Source organism: Fomitopsis serialis, assembly GCF_022376445.1.
Source record: "Fomitopsis serialis strain Sig1Antser10 chromosome Unknown B0H18scaffold_665, whole genome shotgun sequence".
In the NCBI taxonomy this organism is placed as follows: Eukaryota; Fungi; Basidiomycota; class Agaricomycetes; order Polyporales; family Fomitopsidaceae; genus Fomitopsis; species Fomitopsis serialis.
This window is the reverse complement of record NW_025955625.1, coordinates 239-17855: the sequence shown is the minus strand read 5'-3', so window position 1 is coordinate 17855 and position 17617 is coordinate 239. Positions and strand designations below refer to the sequence as shown.

At 55.1% G+C, this 17617-nt stretch overlaps 1 protein-coding gene across 1 annotated transcript; it reads left to right on the top strand.

Moving 5' to 3' along the window:
• Positions 1 to 15432: 15432 nt before the first annotated feature.
• B0H18DRAFT_898191 (RNase H-domain-containing protein) lies at positions 15433 to 16776 on the top strand (the record flags this gene model as incomplete). Its single annotated transcript, XM_048041428.1, has 1 exon — positions 15433 to 16776. The coding sequence occupies one exon, from the start codon at positions 15433 to 15435 to the stop codon at positions 16774 to 16776; it is 1344 nt and encodes a 447-aa protein (XP_047884339.1).
• Positions 16777 to 17617: the final 841 nt, after the last annotated feature.

Here is a 17617-nt window from a genome sequence, read left to right as displayed (position 1 = left end):
TTGGCTACTGTAGTTGACCTCCACTCTCATGTCGGTCTTTTCAGTGCGCCATTCATGCGCGGCGCGTTTGATGTCAACTCTAGGCACGGTCCTGTCTTACCGTGGCTGAGGAGCATTGACGCATTCAATACACACGACGACGCGTTCATGCTGGCCATTGCTGGCGGTGTGACATCTGTGCAGGTTCTTCCGGGAAGCGGTAACGCAATTGGTGGCCAGGCCTTCATGTTCAAGCTGCGTAAGACTCCGACAGGTCACCTACGTCTATGATCTGGAGCCTCCACATAGCTTGAATGGTACTGAAGCCGGTCGCGACCAACCTATGCGCTGGAGACACATGAAGTAAGATTCCCTTTAATTGTTTGCTAATCAAGAGAGTCAACACTCCGTGCTTACATAGACAAGCGTGCGGAGAGAACCTGAGGCGCTATGGCAATCGTATGGATGCAATTTGGTCTTTTCGATCTGCCTACAACGAGGCGCGGAAGATAAAACTTGCGCAAGATGCTTACTGTGTCAAAGCCGAAGCAGGATTATGGGAGGAAATACGGAGTGAGGTCTATCCAGAAAGTCTACAATGGGAAGCGCTGGTGGATGTGCTCAGGGGGCGAGTGAAGGTACGTGTGAATGTGATGATACGGACAACGCGACTGATTGCAGCGATAGATTGCCAACCACTGTTATGAGGAAGTGGATCTGGACGACATTGTTCGAGTGAGTCTACAAAAGTCCTCTTTGGTCGATCGTCCCAACTCTCAATCCGTTCTGTAAGTTGACCAACGAGTTCCAATTCCCGATTGCATCCTTCCATCATGCCTCAGAAGCATGGCTCGTGCCTGACCTACTCAAAAGAACGTAAGGTTCTCGTGCAAGTCACGGGATATCGCTAGGACCTATCTATGCACAACAGCTGGGGCGGAACACCTGCCATCGCCATATTCGCAACCAACCATCGTTACAAGCGCGAGTCTTACCGAGGTTCAGAGTTTGCACCGCGCGTCCTCGCAGATAATGGCATACCCGTCGTGTTGAAAGTGCGTTGTCTGGCGGTGATTGACAGCTCGCTCTCCTAACCATTTCTTGCAGTCAGATCACCCCGTTCTAAACAGTCGCTACCTCTTGTTTGAGGCACAACAGGCGCATTACTTCGGTCCGTGGTCTGTATCGTCACGAATCCAGGTCTAACGAGATATTCCGTTAGGCCTTCCTCCGCACCTGGCGCTCTCGTCCGTCACAGCGGTACCTGCGACCGCCGCAGGCATGTCGCACCGCATCGGTGTCCTGCAAGAAGGGGCTGATGCTGACCTCGTCCTCTGGGACTCTCACCCTCTCCAGCTCGGCGCGACACCGCGGAAAGTATGGATCGATGGTATACTGCAGTGGGCACGGACGAGGACGGCGTGGTCACGGGAAAGGCAAAGAAGGGCATGCGTTCCGAGAAGTGCCCAGCGTTCCTAGCTGGGATGAGGAAAGGGAGGAAGCGGTCAAGTGGGAGGGACTCCCACCACTCGATACGAGGAAGCACCGAGGGCGCGTGATCTTCAAGAACGTCAGGGAGGTAGTCATAAGAAACACGGAGGCTGAGGGAGGCACAAGCTCTCTCTTGGATGAAAGTGCGCTTCTGAACGTTATCGCTGAGGCGGGCAAGATCACTTGCGCCGGAAAGGACTGCAGGCCCTCGACGGACACGACGTAGATGCTGTCCTAGACCTGCATGGAGGGAGCATTATGCCGGGCATCATGAGCTTCGGCTCGCCGCTTGGTACCGAGGAGATTGCGGGCGAGCCGTCTACAGGGGATGGCGCGTTATATGATCCATTTTACGGTGACGTACCGACAATCCTGGGCGATGAGGGCGGTGTGGTACGCGCAGCGGACGCAATGCAATTCGGGAACTGGAATGCCCTGTACGTGATCAATGGTTCATGGTGCGTGCGCAAGCTGACTGGTCCCTTGTCGCTCAAAGCTTGGCACACCGCGGTGGCGTAACATACGCTACCTCTTCGCTGGAGAAGAGCAGCCTTTTCGCTGGCTCTTCAAGTATCATCGCTGGTCTCTCGGTCACTTTCCGCACCGGGTCTGCCCATGCACTAGAGCATGGCGCCATAATCAAGGATGTGACCGCACTCCATGTGGTTATCAGCCGCACTGCTCCCTTCGCTGCTACGAGCCGCGTGAGCGTTAGCACCAGATCGCCGCGTTACGGAGATTACTATTGAATGGCGAGCCTGATCATACCGAGACGGGTCATTGGTTCGAGAAGGCTGCCCAGGTGCGTCTCTTGTCGTCGCCGCTGGTCCCCGGAGCTAGCGAATGCTGAGCGGTTTGTGTAGGGCGCGATTCCGTTGGTTGTTGAGGTCGCGAGCGCCGACATCATGGCCACGTTGCTGAAGCTCAAGGACGAGATTGCGGAAGCTCGCGGATCTTACATGAAGATGGTCTTCTTCCGCGCCACTGAAGCACATCTTATCGCGGGACAAATTGGTAGGTACAAGGAATCCATGTACTGTATTATTGCGCTTAGTGTTTGTCGTCGCTTCAACTGTCCAGCTGAAGCCAACGTGGGGGTCATCCTGGAACCCGCGAGGCCTTTCCCTCAGACATGGGATGATCGCAGGATGTAGGTGCTTCTTAATAGCCGTGCCTAACACGACACTGACGCGCGTCCCTTCTGCTCAGTTTGGCGGGTCCGCCTCTTACAAACGATACTTCCCTAGTCACTCTCATGGATGCAGGGGTAACGGTTGCCGTTGGCATTCGCGATGCATGGCAGGCAGCCAATACACGGTTCGAAACCGCATGGGTTCGTCGCACATAACCTATGGGCCTTGTGTCAGCCATGCTCAATTGGCCTGCCTCAGGCTGCACTGGAGAGCAACGGGCGCATCACCAAAGAGCAGGCGCGTGCACTCGTCTCGACTAATCTCGAAAAACTGCTGGGCGTACAAGAATGGGTCGACCAGGACGGCGGTGACCTTGTCGCCTATCAAGGAGGCGGGATGTTCGACTTATCCAGCAAACCCGTCGCGGTTGTGTCTTCTGGACGAGCGCTCGTAGACCTGCTTTGAACGGGATCGGTTGAACATGGACCATTCCGCGCAGTGTGAATGGAAGGACGGGCATCGCCAGAGACGCCACCTTCGATGGGCTGTACAGTACTCAATGCTACCGCCCCACGAATGCAGTCTAAACTGTGCACACAGGACGTGCAATGTGATGTACCGACAATAGTAACGATCGATGCGTAGGCATCACCATGAGAGCTCAATGTTGCGCCTTCTCGACGTGACTCCTGTAATGGAACCACAGCTGGGTGCGTAGGCAGGGTGTAAGTAAGACGAAGCTGCAAGCATTTCCACAACGGATGAGAAAGAATGGCCCGATTCTCAAGGAACCATGTCGAAGCCATTGGACGAAAGTCGGTTAGACGCCGACGGGTGAACGCGTAGACATACTGGCCATAACTTCCAGCTTCAATATATTGACCTGCTCTCCGGAGGCATGTCTGCGGCTGACACAAAACGTACAACAGAGATAGGCAAAACATGTTACATTGTCCAGGCGTAGGGTGAGAGAGCTAACCTTGTCCGAGCCGCTAGAAGGGCCCGTTGGACATGCCGGGCGTGGTGTGAGGGCGCAGACAGGCTGCAGACAACAAGGCAGCTGGGGCTGATGCGAGCGTCCGAACCTCGGCTCTTACTGAAGAAGCAGGGCGATGGGGTGGTGGGTGCGGATACAGGATGGGCCGTTTCCATTGATCATGGAGAGTCCGAACGTAGATACCTGTGGCTTGTAGTCAAGGATGACACGGAGGGCACACGAAAGGTGATCTTCGTCTCACCAATCCGACTGCAAGGGTCACTTGAGGTTTCCCGGAGGCACTGACCATCATGGAGTTCGGTCAAGGGCAATCGGCCGCAGACCGCCAGCACGACAGACGTGCGCGACCTGAACAGGTCAGTCCCGCATATTTTGGGTATCGCGGCACAGGTGCATTATGACTTACCTAGCGGGTTCATCTCGGCGGTGATCACCATTTCTACGTCAATATATGCCGGATAGGAAAATCGACTGCCGCTCGCTACATTGCGATTCCTGATGCACAATAAGGCAATGGCCATTCTTCTGGAAAAGAGAGCTTGTCGTGCACAAGCAGCCGTCAGGATGCATGCGCCGCAACCCTAGAAGCGTTGTAGACCGCGCGTATTCATATATTGTCAAGCGAGGGCATGGCCCGAGCTCACGTTCAGTCGAACGGTGTCTAGAGCTCTTGCGCTGCAGCAGACGACCCATGTATGATCGATGCGGCCGTGCAGAGAAAACGGCAGGCCTTGTACATGTCGTGTCGGCATGGGGCGTTATCTCCTGCAGCAAAAGCGGTGTACAAATTGTTACGTCAAATCGGTCGGATATTTTCAAGGTTGGGGTTACTCACAGCTCGACTGCACCTGGCCTTGCCGATGGGGAGACTTCAACACGATTAGGTGTAAGGCGTCGACCACTAGAGCATGCACGCGCGTACTATGCTACCCGCGGTATGGCACCATGCTGATCTGAAGCGGACCTAAAGGTAGACGGATGCTACACCGCGTATACGGTGGTTTCTGAGCATGACCACCTAAGAAGATATTGAAAGGCGGAGGGCACCTTTCTGAGCAGTGTCGCCACGGCTCGGAGCGACAGCGACGCGATCGAGACCACGTGCTTTTCGCGGTGCGCGTGTTTCGAATTCCTGCCAACGCGTCTCAAACCCACACGCCCACGAAGCGTCCTCGACAAGCACCGACCAAATATTGGTATAACTCTCCGCGGGTCATGCTCAAATGTGTCCGCATCGATTTCATTTCTGTATATCGCTACCAGCGCATCATTCTATATCGCGCGGCTCATCGAGCGCGTCATGCCGTTATGATCTGCGACCCAGGGCGGGCCATGCAGCTCGGAATGTCGTCCAGCCTGTTCTGCAAGAGGAAACCAGGGAATAATATCGCGGCGTAGGTCCTGCACCTGTGCGCCAGATTTTGCCTGGCTGTGTCACTCCATAAATTGCCTCGTTGTGTCCCTGTGCGGTTGCGAAGTGGTACCCGGCACCACACAGTGGCATCCTCACCAACGTGCAACCTACGGGCTGTGCTCGATCTCTCGCAGTAACCTAGACCCTGCGCAGCAGAACAAGCTTTGGATACAGGAAGGAAGAATCGGGAGTGGCCCACCAACGCCACAAAGGTATATCAACCGAAAGCAACGCCATACCCGATCGGCGTGTACAACACGAGGTGGGCCGGAGAGGCGTCCGCCAAAAGGTGATTTGAGCCGCTGAAACCACTCCAGGAGATCCGGTGACATCTTGCCGCTGCCTCGTTCCGTATTACTTCAAGATACATAAAACATAGCCGAGTGGCAGGCGTCCCCGTCTCAACCGACACCCAATCTTCGTGCCCCTTACTGAGCTGCCACGTTCTCTGTCGCGTACCGTCTTGTCCTCTGCGCTCACTATGCCGGTCGCTATTCCAAGCCATAGGTATTACGAGGCGTTAGAACTCGAGCCCGATGATGTCGGGGAAGAGGAAATCAGAGCTGCGTACAAGAAACTCGTGCGTTCGTGTCATTCTCTGTACAACGGCGTGCTGACGGGGATCAATGACCAGGCTTTGAAATGGCATCCGGACCGCCATACAGTCGACAAGGAGGAGGCGCAACAAAAGTTCATCGAGGTGCGCCTGTATCTCCGTCTAGTGTGTCAGAGTGCGGGCACTGAACTCCGCGACTGCGCAGGTCAACGAGGCCTATACCGTCTTGCTGGAGTACTATCAGCATAGGAGACGAGGTAGCCCTCACCCTGAGAAGCATCACCGTCGGGAGCATTCCCGTTCAGCGCCGGACGCAAGCGCTTCTCCTCGTGAACACAGAAACGAGGATGCCCAATCCTCGCACTCACGAACCCACAACGAATCTGACGCTCATTCAACGTGAGTGCTGATTAGATGGTCTTGAGACCGAGTAATTGACGCCTGTCGTAGACGGTCAAGCTCACACACTGCCTGCACAACACCTCCGTCTTCGCCGAAGAGCTCGACCCGGAACAAGTTACACAAGGATAGGCCGCATCGAGACGAAGCAAGTGACGCTGGCCGACATTCTACTTCATCGCGGTCGGATCTACGTGGCGACTCGCGAAGTGGCAGGCATTCTCATAGCAAGGAGAGGAGTGATGCGCACCCCTCACCCTCTACTCCAGAGGATGCAAATCATGCACATACCGAGCGCCGTCCAAGAGATGAAGGGCGCAGGCAGCACTCATCACGATCGAAAGACAATCTTCGCGCGCAATCTCCGGGTAGTCACAACAAGGACGCCCATTCTCCCCACTCTCCAACTCATCCCCAGCACACCGCAGAAGCCTACTTCACCTGGCCTCGCAAGCGTCAAACCCGCCAACGTTCAGATGACAGGTCAGCTGCACCTTCGTTCCATACATTCTCATGCCTACTCACTGATCGATCATTCACGCTCGCACATTAATGAACTTGAACACGCACGCATACAGCACCACGTCACAAAGAAGGCCAGGCTTCTTCCCCAAACGGTCCAAGCTCGACACGGACCCGCCCTTGGACGATACAATATCCAGCACAGGCACGTCCGCGGACGTGATCGACTACGACTTCATCAACCTCGGCACGCCGATCCCGCCGCTGCGCTCGCCGCACCACCCCGCCGCGCACCCGCGGCGGGCCAAGGACTGGACGTTCCCGCTGCACCTCACGCTCGACGACCTCTACCACGCACGCGCGCACCACTACCGCATCACGCGCACGCTGCGCAGCGGCGCGACCGAGTCCGTCAAGATCCCGATCCCCGTCGACCCCGCCTGGCGCACGGGCACGCGCGTGATCGTCCCGGGGATGGGCAACGAGCGCGCGGACGGGTCCTTCCAGGACATCGTCTTCGTCGTCGAGCAGGAGCACCACCCGCGCTTCGCGCGCCAGGGCGACGACCTCGTCGCCGCAGTGCAGGTCCCCTGGGAGGAGCACCCGCCCGGCGCGGGCGACGCGGACCACGCGTACGTGCTCGGGATGGACGGCGAGGAGTTCGCGCTGCGCATCCCGCGCACGCTGGCGGAGGGCGCGGACGGCACGCGGATCGTCGGCGCGGGGATGCCCGTCATCAAGGGCGGGCGGATGGTCGGGAAGGGCGACCTGCTCGTCCGGTGGGAGTTCGTCTTCAATGAGGGAGAGCACGCGCAGCCGTCGCGGTGGCAGAATCTGCGGAAGGCGATGGGGTGGCGGGCGTGACGCGAGCTTGCGGGAAGTGTACAGTATGACGGCCCGCGGGATGGACCGCCCATTTTATGACTCTTATGACTTCACGGTAGCTAGGTATCATTCATCGTCGTCTTGCATACGAACTTGGGACTTCATTCGCACACATCGGCATTCGCGCTCTTATGTTGGCATATTGTATCAAGTAGTCTTTTCCAATGATATCTGCAGCTGCAGTCAGTTGATCTTCGCCCATTCATACATACCCTACCACCAACGGTATCCCATTCTTCAAGGTATTTCAACGACACGCGAAGCTGGCAGCTAGATAACCCAACATCCATTACGTCCCGGAGATAAGTAGCTATACATAACCCACTATCCACCTCGCGCACACAACAACAGCCATAGTCCAAGGGAAGTCCATCGACCGTCCAAACAGGTCCCTCTCCTTTCGCCACGAGGGGGCAAGTGCGGAACCATCGCCTGGCGATCATAGCGTACAGGTCGCGCGCCAGGGGCCGTCCGATCAAGAAGGTATAACTAAGTAACGAGACGGATCACCGGACAGGGTAGGGGGGCGCGTGCGGGTATTGAGTGTCAAGGTTTATCAAGTGCGAACGCAAGTTCGACTAGACTGTGATGGGAGGTGTCCGGGTCACCTATGAAGAGGGTTCAATGTTCGAGAATGCGAATGGTAGTAGGGAGGGAGAGGTATGGGGACAAGAACGCGAACGGGGATGCAAATCGATCTAGTGCGGATATATGAGAGGAGACGGAACGGGAGGCGCAGCGCGTTCAGCAGTCGGGGATGGTGATGCCCTTGAGGGTCCGGCTACAGCAAAGGTCGTCAGCATCAATTTATACGATAGATGGAGAGGCGACGCAACGCACTTGTCGTGGAAGAGTCCCCAGTACCCCTCGACACCGCCAAACTGTTCCCTCTGCCAGTCCTCGTCGGCGAACTATCCCATTCATATCAGTCCCCGGATCACTCTCATGATCTGTTCAGTCACGTACCTCGAAGAAGAAGTACTCCGTGCCGTTCTTGTTCGAGCCGCACACGAAGTCGTTCATGAACGTCTGCAGGTTCGCCTCGGACGCAGTCGAGGGACCGTCGCTCATCGCAGCCTGCGTCGTCGAGTTCTACGTAGACCCAGGTCAGTACAGTCACTGCGATCCTGCGGAGCGAACGGAGTTACCGTAGGCCAGCCAGTCTCGCCGATGGCGAAGTCAGGCTTGTTCGAGAGGCCCTGGGCGACAGCAACGTTCTCCTCCTCGAAGAACGTGTACGTCCAGCTCCCAGCCTGCGCGATAGACACGTTCGCGAACCACGCGTGGATGTTCGACAACTAAACAGCCACAGCAAACACAGGTGCATATGTCAGCACAATCCGTATACGCGGAGCAGCGGCGGGACGCACGGCATAGTCGACGCTCTGCAGGACCTTGTCGTTGAAGTACGAGCCCGCGTCCGACGTGCCGACCGGGACAGAGTGGCCCAGGCTGGAGAGCTGGCTCTTCATGTCGGTGATGTTCGCGATCAGGAGCGCCGCGCCAGCGTCGCCAACCGCGCCGTTCGGGTCAGTGCCGCCGCTGTTTGCTCCCATGAAGCTTGAGAGTAGTCAGCACAAGAGTACCACGCAGCATGAGGAGAAGCGCGCACTCGAGTATGAATTCGTTGCCGACGGTGACACCGCCGATGTGGTCGGTGCCGTACGTCTTGACCGCGTCGAGGACCTTGTCACGCTGCTCCTCATACGCAGTCGCGTTGTTCGGGACGTTGTACACGGCGAGCCACGCGGTGACATTGACCTTGGTCTGCTTGATCGCCTCGAGCTGTTCACAACAACTCAATCAACCCGCGCTTCACGAGACGTGCGTGTGGGAGACGTACCACGAGCGCAGATTGGTTGCAGTCGGCGCCGTAGAGACGGAGGCGCTGCAGGGAGATTAGACTGCGTAGATGTTACGAAGGTGGGGCCGAGGCCGAGGACTCACCGTGGTCAGCTGGGAGATGAGCTGGATGTCCTCAATCACAGCATCTGCGCATGTTGAGTCAGAGTCGCACGCACGCGCGGCCGGCGCTGAATACGCACCGAGGGAGTTGCCGCAGTTAGGGAGCTGAGAGTTGTCGGGGGTGTAGGCCAGGCCGTAGAAGGACTGCTTGAGCGCATCATCCTTGATGAACGTGCTCGGGTCGTTTTTGTCCGTCTGTTTGACGACGCCGTAGGGGCCGACTGCGTATCCCGAGGTCGAGTCGCCGCTCGCAGCCTTCTTGGAGCTCGAGCTGCTGTTACGCTTTGAGACGACGACGCCGATGACGACGCCGGCAGCGATGAGCACTACAAGAGCGACGACAGAGCCGATGACCTTTGAACGCCGGCGCATTGGGGGCGGTGCAGAGACGCGCGGTCAGCGACTGTGTACTGCGCAATGCGGGGGAAGGCAGAGAAGACGGCGGGGAGAAGAGGCCGCGAAGTTCGAACCAAAGGGGATATATAGCGGGACTCACGATGAATCTGGACTTGCGGCTGCTTGACTGCTGTTTCTCGAGCCACTGGGAGGAACTGTACGCGCCATTCTGGTACGGCGCGCCCGAGTCGATGTTGGAATACGTGCTGCGATGCCCGGCCATGGCGGTGCTATTGGACGTGCTACTAGACGTCGTGTGTCGGTGTGTAGTAGCAATGTCGTGTGCAGGTCAGGAAGGATTGTCAGAGCCGAGTAGGCTGTCGGGGATGCTGCACAGCAGACGAGGAGATGGCGGAGGCGAGGAGAGTCACGGACAGGCACTCACAAGGCACTCAACTCGGCCAAACTGGGCCCTTCTGCCGCCGCGCCCTGTCGCCACGCTCGCGGTCTCGCCGAGTGTTTGCCGAGCCTCTGTGCTCCACAACGTTCCCTCGCGCCATCCCAGCTGCCTGCGTCGTCTTTCCGCCTCTCTGTTCTCTCGTCCTCAGCGAGGTTGTCTGCGACCCGTACTTGGACCACTGGACCAACAAACGGGCTCCCCTCGCCGCTCCTTGGCAGGGCAATCCCGGCATACTGGAGGCGCCCCATATCGCAGCCACCCAACCAGATCTCCATTACATAATCTCACACTACGAAGTTCGATGAACGCAGACTCGCAGCCACAAAGTGCTCAGAAAATACGATGGGATACATACCAAGTAACTGGATGTCATAAGTATGAAGAACATGGCACGCGCCGAAGCTTGAGTGCTCACGAAGATGTAGGAGAGGATCAAGCTGAGTGGCTTCGTGGATGGTAAGAAGCTCAAGAGGGTGGCGCGGAGGAGGCGAAGAGGGTGCGACAAAGAAGAAACGAACAGACGTTGAAGGGTACATATGTTTGCCGGCGGATCCGCGGCATCCGTGAATGGTTCTAGTATGACTTCCGGGCCCGCTCCGTTTCTCGCTTGATAAACAACGCACTCGTCTGTTCTGCCACTCACTTCAAGTTGTATCTATGAATTCAACCATGTATCTAATGATATATAGTGAGTATTCCTCTGAAGAACGCTCAAACCACCTGAGCACTTGTCTTACACCTCAATTTCTCGCGGTCACTGGAGACAACAATTATTATTGCAATAGCGAGTAGCCCTTGACCCTCTGCCCAATCTGTAGACATCACATCCGCATTAAATACTAGCACCGAATATGCCCTGCCTTCGTGCACGGGATTCATGCACAGTGCATCTGCAGCGCCACTTCAGACGACACGCTTCTGACCATTTGGGGACGCGTTCAACATCTTCTTCCTTCGTCCGCTCGTCTCGTATGCTTTGATGCCAGGTCTCGCGCTCATCGTCTCTCTCCACGCGGCAAGACCGGGTAGCCGGCGAGAAGGTCCGGGTTGAGATGCGAGAGGCAGTAACAGAGGTAATACAGTTGGAACTCGGCGAAGGATGGCTGATAGGACGACCATACGCGTTGTCGCCGATATTGATAAGTATGCGAAGTGCACGTCAGAGGAAGCGGTTTGTGTGACTTAAGAATTCGCGACGTACATGCTCGTATACGAAATAGCCATTCGCACTCTTACTCTGTTGGAGTAGGTGCTCGAGTTGCTTCAGGGCCCTCGGTACGTCTTGCAAAGCGAACGAAGGCAACAAATTTTCCTAAGCATGACTATTGTGAGGGCCGAACTTGTGCAGCAGTATTATGAGATCATGCGCGCACTGCATCAGGATTATAAACGTTCCGTTGGTATGCAACGTGGAGGTCCTAACAGAGCACGCCGCAAACGGGCATTCAGCACTTGGCGTTTCATGACAAATGACTTTACAACTCACCTCGCAAGCAGCTTCGAGCATGTCGACTATGGCGTCGTCTTCGAGGTTTCCATTACCGCCGTAGCCTAAGCACCCGCCGTCAGTATAGGCTATCTCAGAAAGCACGGACAGGCGTACCCCTTGCCTTGGCGATGTAGCGCAATATCGCGTCTAGTTGAGCCAGATTAAACCCGTTCACCTGTTACCGAAAATCAGCCATAGTCAATACGATGTCTGAATATTGTCTGAGTTTTCCCATTCGGATGGACTCAACCGTGACTCCGACGTCGTACGAATTGACACGAAATGAAAAATACGACATACCTTGAGCCTGGGCATTTGGTTAAACCTGTACTCATCGAGGTCCCACTTCTGCGCCTTGAAAGATTCAACATCGTTGGTCTCGACGTAAGCGACCCCTGCGTCCTCAAGCAGAAGACGGATCGGTTCTCCACGACTGCAAATCGGGAAGTACTGCAGTTCGACGTCGCGGAGTTCGATGATTGGTGTCGAGGACATCACTGTTTGACTCCAGTTGAAAGTTGAGCAAGGTGACTGTGACTGGGATGAGATAAACGAGGGACCCAAGCAAACGTGTCTTATATGAGACTGTGTGGGGCGGTGCGCGACCTGCAACGCCAGTTTCGAACTTCTGTCACCTACGACTCGGAACGAACCATGTTAATTGAGTCGTGCCCACGATCTTGATGGGCACTCTGCTTACCACGAAAACATTCGATAGGCTCCTGTGATCGCAAGTTCTCTGCTGACACCGGTGCACAGTCAGCGGCCATGCAGATTACCTTCCGAAGGAACACTTACCAGTGACCTTATTACATAAGTCGGTATCAGTCTGACAGAAGCCGGGCGTTATGAACCAATGAAAGCCTGCCTGCGACGTCGCGTCAGTCCATTATAGGCGCAGAGCATGTTTCACTGAAATACGACAGACGAGGTCAGGAGTAATAATCCGAATCAAGGGGCGCCCAACTTATACACACACGGCGGCCGGATGATAAATCACTGGCAGGCCAGAGCAGCTATTAGGCGAACACCAAAAGCGCCGACAATGCTACACGCACCAGCGCATCGCCTACTCGTTTGATACGAGGATCAAGGCATGGCGCTATGGCTTAAGCGCACAACATCACGCTAGATAGAATCGAATGTCTTAGTCACATAGCCAGCTGTAGGGGGCTGAGTAACTGATGAGAAATTGCGAGGGCATGGTTCGAGATGATGCATAGGAATAGTAAATGGATAGCGCACGAGTTGCAAGACGCATACTTGAAGCAGAGACGTGTGTGTGATGGCACCATAGCCGATTTGACGCAAGGATGTAGGTCGCAATGAGGGTTGGTAGCAAATAACTCCGTAATTGGAGCTCGCCAGCAGCTAATAAACTTGAAGATCCGACCTAATTGCAGTGAGCCGCATAGCCTTTTCAAACCATGGAAAGGGACAGCCATGAAGGGTGCAGAAACCGAGCATGAACTCAGGCAAGTCTGTCGAGACCCGCCGCATAAGGATGCACGGTGCTCAGTGTCCCAGTCGCACGAGAGGGACTAGGATTATGCTGCTGCTGAGCAATTCATGATGAGCGTCTCAGCTGCTTGGTCTGAGGCAAAGTCTACCTGAGGGTCTAGGAGGTGATGCGCATTGCTTGAGAGCCAAGCGCTGCCACAATACCCTTGGGGACCATCCTCTCCTCCGTCAAAGAGGTCTTCTTTAGCCTGGTCTGCCTAGGGGAGACTACCACAGTAGTACGTGCCAACGCAGTCCGCAGCGCAATGATGCGACGGTTCGAGTCAAGCAGATTGTCAGCGAACGAGTTGTCAAACTCGGATAGACGACGTACCATTAACAACATATCCCACCAGTCTTTCTTGATCCTTGTCGACACGGACGACGGAAGAAAAGTCACTGGCAACTATCTTGCATGCCAGATGCAGCCGCGGAGGCCACTGTTCAGACGCATTTATCAAACGTCATCACATGGCCAGCGAATGCAGCGCACATCCCATTCGCCCTCATACTCACATTGCCAGTCGATTTGCGTAGTTCTAGTAACTTATGTTGTAAGTATGCTGGCATCTCACGAAAGGCTCGGTCTTGAAGAAATGCGTTCGGGAGAGGTTCGGGCTACGGATGTCCGTGTTAGGTAGCCCGAGCCTCGGATATGGATGCAGAGCAGCCGCAAATGGGTGCGTTGAGTCTCGCTTGGCTCGCTCAGTCGATCATCGGGATGTCCAATACTACTTACCGGTCAGAATGATTTCATGCATCAGAATGTCGTTCACTCGAGGTCAAACAAACAACATTCAATCAGCGCGTCACTAGCCCTGACGTCTAATGTGGGCTTTGCACCAATGTCGACTGAAGCTAATAACGCAGCGAATGCAGAAGATCCTGGCTTCTCCTCGTACCGCATAACGAGAGGCGTGAGACAGGGAGACCCACTGTCATGCCTCCTTTTCGACCTTGCAATAGAACCACTCGCCGCCTCACTGAGGAAATCAAATTTAAGAGGATATGACATACCTGGAGCAAATGAACGCCTCATAGCAACATTGTTCGCGGACGACACAACAACATTCCTGAGGAAGGATGACAGCTTCGAGGACTTGACGAGCATCCTGGACCTATGGTGCACAGCATCAGGAGCGAAGTTTAACAAGGATAAAACAGAAGTGATCCCGATTGGCACTCAAGACTACAGGACAAGGCTCATTGAGACCCGCCAGATGACGCCCGAAGGTGACAAAATCCCAGCCCACATAAGAATCGCAAAAGAAGGAGAAGCCATTCGTATTCTGGGAGCCTGGTATGGGAACGGCGTTAACAATGCCACGCTGTGGACTCCGGTCCTCGAGAAACTAGATGCCACACTAGATAGATGGGAAAACCGCAAACCCACGATGGAAGGCAGGAAACATGTCGCCCAGATGCACATCGGTGGAATAACACAGTACCTAGCCAAGGTGCAAGGCATGCCGAAGCATATAGAAAAACGGCTTGACAAACGGGTGCGCACCTTCCTATGGGCCGATAAGAAACAATCCCCTGTCAACAAGGACACCCTCCATGCGCCAATACTGATGGGAGGACGCGCAGCGCTCGACATAGTAGCAAGGAACGATGCTATCGAGCTCACCTGGATCAAGGACTACCTAAGTTTTGGCCCGGACAGACCTCTCTGGGCATATGTCGCAGACGCCATCCTAGCCCGATCAATCCCAAAGTCCGAAAGGTCAATACCAGAAACCGTAAGGCAGAACATCTTCCTGCAGTCCTGGAAAACCAAACTGTCAGCCATACCCGAACGTCTAAGGCGGATGATAAAAACAGCCAGAAAATACGGTGTAAGGATGGAAGGGCTGGCCTTCGAGAGGAAGATACTCAGAGACATGCCGATCTGGCTACACGGCGAGGCAGGAAGCCGCCTGAGGAGACTAACCCATGGCAAGGCGAGTGAATGCCTGCGCAAAAACCATACGATGCACACGGTCGGCGAGGCTGAAGACATTGCCCACAGCCTACACAACCCGGGGCATAGACCGAGGCGAACGTGTGGCTGCAATACCTGCAAACGTGCCCGCGACGAGCTCCACTGCAACAACCCACACAAATGCTATAAGCGAGCCAAAGAAATACTCACACAACTTCCCGAGAAGTGGGACCCTCGACAGCTGAAGCCGGAGGACCTGGAGAACCTGATGCGCCACAACGAGGAAGGCGCAGGGAACGACAAGGACGACTGGGCCCCCTTCGACCCTTCGATCACCACCCAAGGATCCCTGGCGGACATCTTCCGCGTCTTCACTTCGGGAGAAGTCACCAATACTACGTTCCTAGGCGAGCGAGCCGAAGAACTTGAAGACACCATCGTGATGGCCACAGATGGATCATGCTACGACAACGGAAGCGCGAATGCACGCGCGGGCGCCGGCGGCTATGCTGGGGAAGAAAACGAAGACAACTTCTCACTCCGCCTCCCACCCGAGATACCACAGTCGAACCAGACAGGCGAGCTGGTCGCCGTGTCAGAAGCGTGTCGACGGATCGACGCAAAACACCCTTTGAAAATCATTAGTGACTCGAAATATACAATCGCTGAAGCCACGAACCTGCGCCAACTACACGAAGATAGAGGCTATATAGGCGTAGCAAACGCAACAGTAATCCGCGCGATGATTGGCAATCTGCGGTCGCGCAGGGAAGGAACGAGATTCAAGTGGGTAAAAGGACACAAGGGCCACGCACTTAATGAAGGGGCGGACAAACTCGCCGGGATAGGTGCACAAAAGCACGACCCAGACGTCATCAGCACCTCGGTAGAGGCCGAACTGCGAGTAAGCGGAGCGAAACTCACTCTAATCACCCAGAAGCTAGCATACAGAGGCATCAGAGAAATCAAAATGGAAGGATACACGCAGCGTAGACGTACCAGAGACAACATCATCCGGTCCGTGGACAACATCGAAGTATTCTTCCACGAAACTCCTTCGGAAGCACAGCTATGGAAAGGCATGAGGCACAAGGACATCAGGAAAGAAGTAAGATACTTCCTGTGGATGTCCATGCACGACGCATACATGGTCGGCACCAACTGGCTACGCCCGAGTTACTCGGAGGAGCTACAAAGGAGGCACGAATGCTCAGTGTGCGGCCAACCCGAGTCGATGGACCACATACTATCAGAATGCGAAGCTCCAGGGCAGCGCGAAGTCTGGCAACTCGCGAAACAACTATGGGACAAAAAATGCGCGCTGTGGCCCCGCCCATCGCTAGGAGCTGTCCTGAGCTGCCCGATAGCGCCATTCAAGACCGACAAGGGTAAGCCCAAAACGGGCGAGACGAGACTGTACCGGATACTCATGACAGAATCCGCGTACCTCATATGGAAACTACGGAATGAACGAGTGATCGTGGATGAGGACCACCCTCGAGGCTCGCCAGCAACGCCGACAGAAATAGAGTCTAGGTGGCTCCAAGCCATAAACGAGCGATTGACACTAGACTGTAAAATGACCGATGAAAAAAAATACGGTAAAAAAGCGATCAAGAGACTCACCGTCGAACGGACGTGGGGAAGAACGCTCAAAGACGAAAGTCAACTACCCGGGGATTGGTCCCGGAGTGGTACTGGGGTTTTAGTGGGTATCGAGAGAGGTCAGCTCAGGGGGGAGGGCGCACCGGAGATAAGATGGAGCGATGATGGTGCGCCAGACTGACCGGCTCCGGTTTTTGAGTCCCACACTTCGTGCGTAAATGCATTTCCTCAGTGGTGAATTTGGATAACGGATATATGGACAACCTATCTGGGGTTTCAACCCCCCAGACCGCCAGCGGGATACCTGGAGACGACTTTGTCGACTGCCAGGTCCAGCGTTGATCGCTCCGATCAACGCAACGCTCCACCAAAAAAAAAAAAAAAAAAAAAAAAAGAAAAAACCAGAAGATCCTGGCTTTACATAACGCTTGCTTTCGATGGCAAAGTGCTCACTGCCGGCCACGCCGGCGTGCCCGAAAATACCTGCAAGACGTACCGGACAATGTGACAGCACTGGACTGCGCTCATGGCTCTTTGTACGACTCCTTGCTGCGCATATGCCTCACGGGTCGATTGGTTCAAGTCGATGACTTCTCGTAAGATGCGCATAAGCGGGCTAGAGTGATGCAATGTGCACCGGTGTTGCATGAGTGAAACTGACACTGTCGGCGACTTCACAGTATAAGAGGTGGTCGAGTATCTGCCCTTTCCCTCAGCTCCTCTCTTTCATACTTCGAGCTCATCCCCAAGCACGAGCACTGGTTGGTACGTCCCAGTCTTAAATTCTTCCATGACAAGGCGTAATGTACACTGACTCCGATTCTTGTGCTACAGCTCTGCTTTTTGTTTATTCTCCACCCTTCCTCCGCCGACTCAAACGCCAAGAGTCGATCCATGCGCCATTTCACAATTGTTCTGCTCGCTGTGAGCGCTGTGGCACAGGTATCTGCCCTCCCTGTTCACCGGTGCGTGTTGGAAGTCTTCTGCCTCACTGGTCGCAAGACTCAGTTTGGCACCACCGT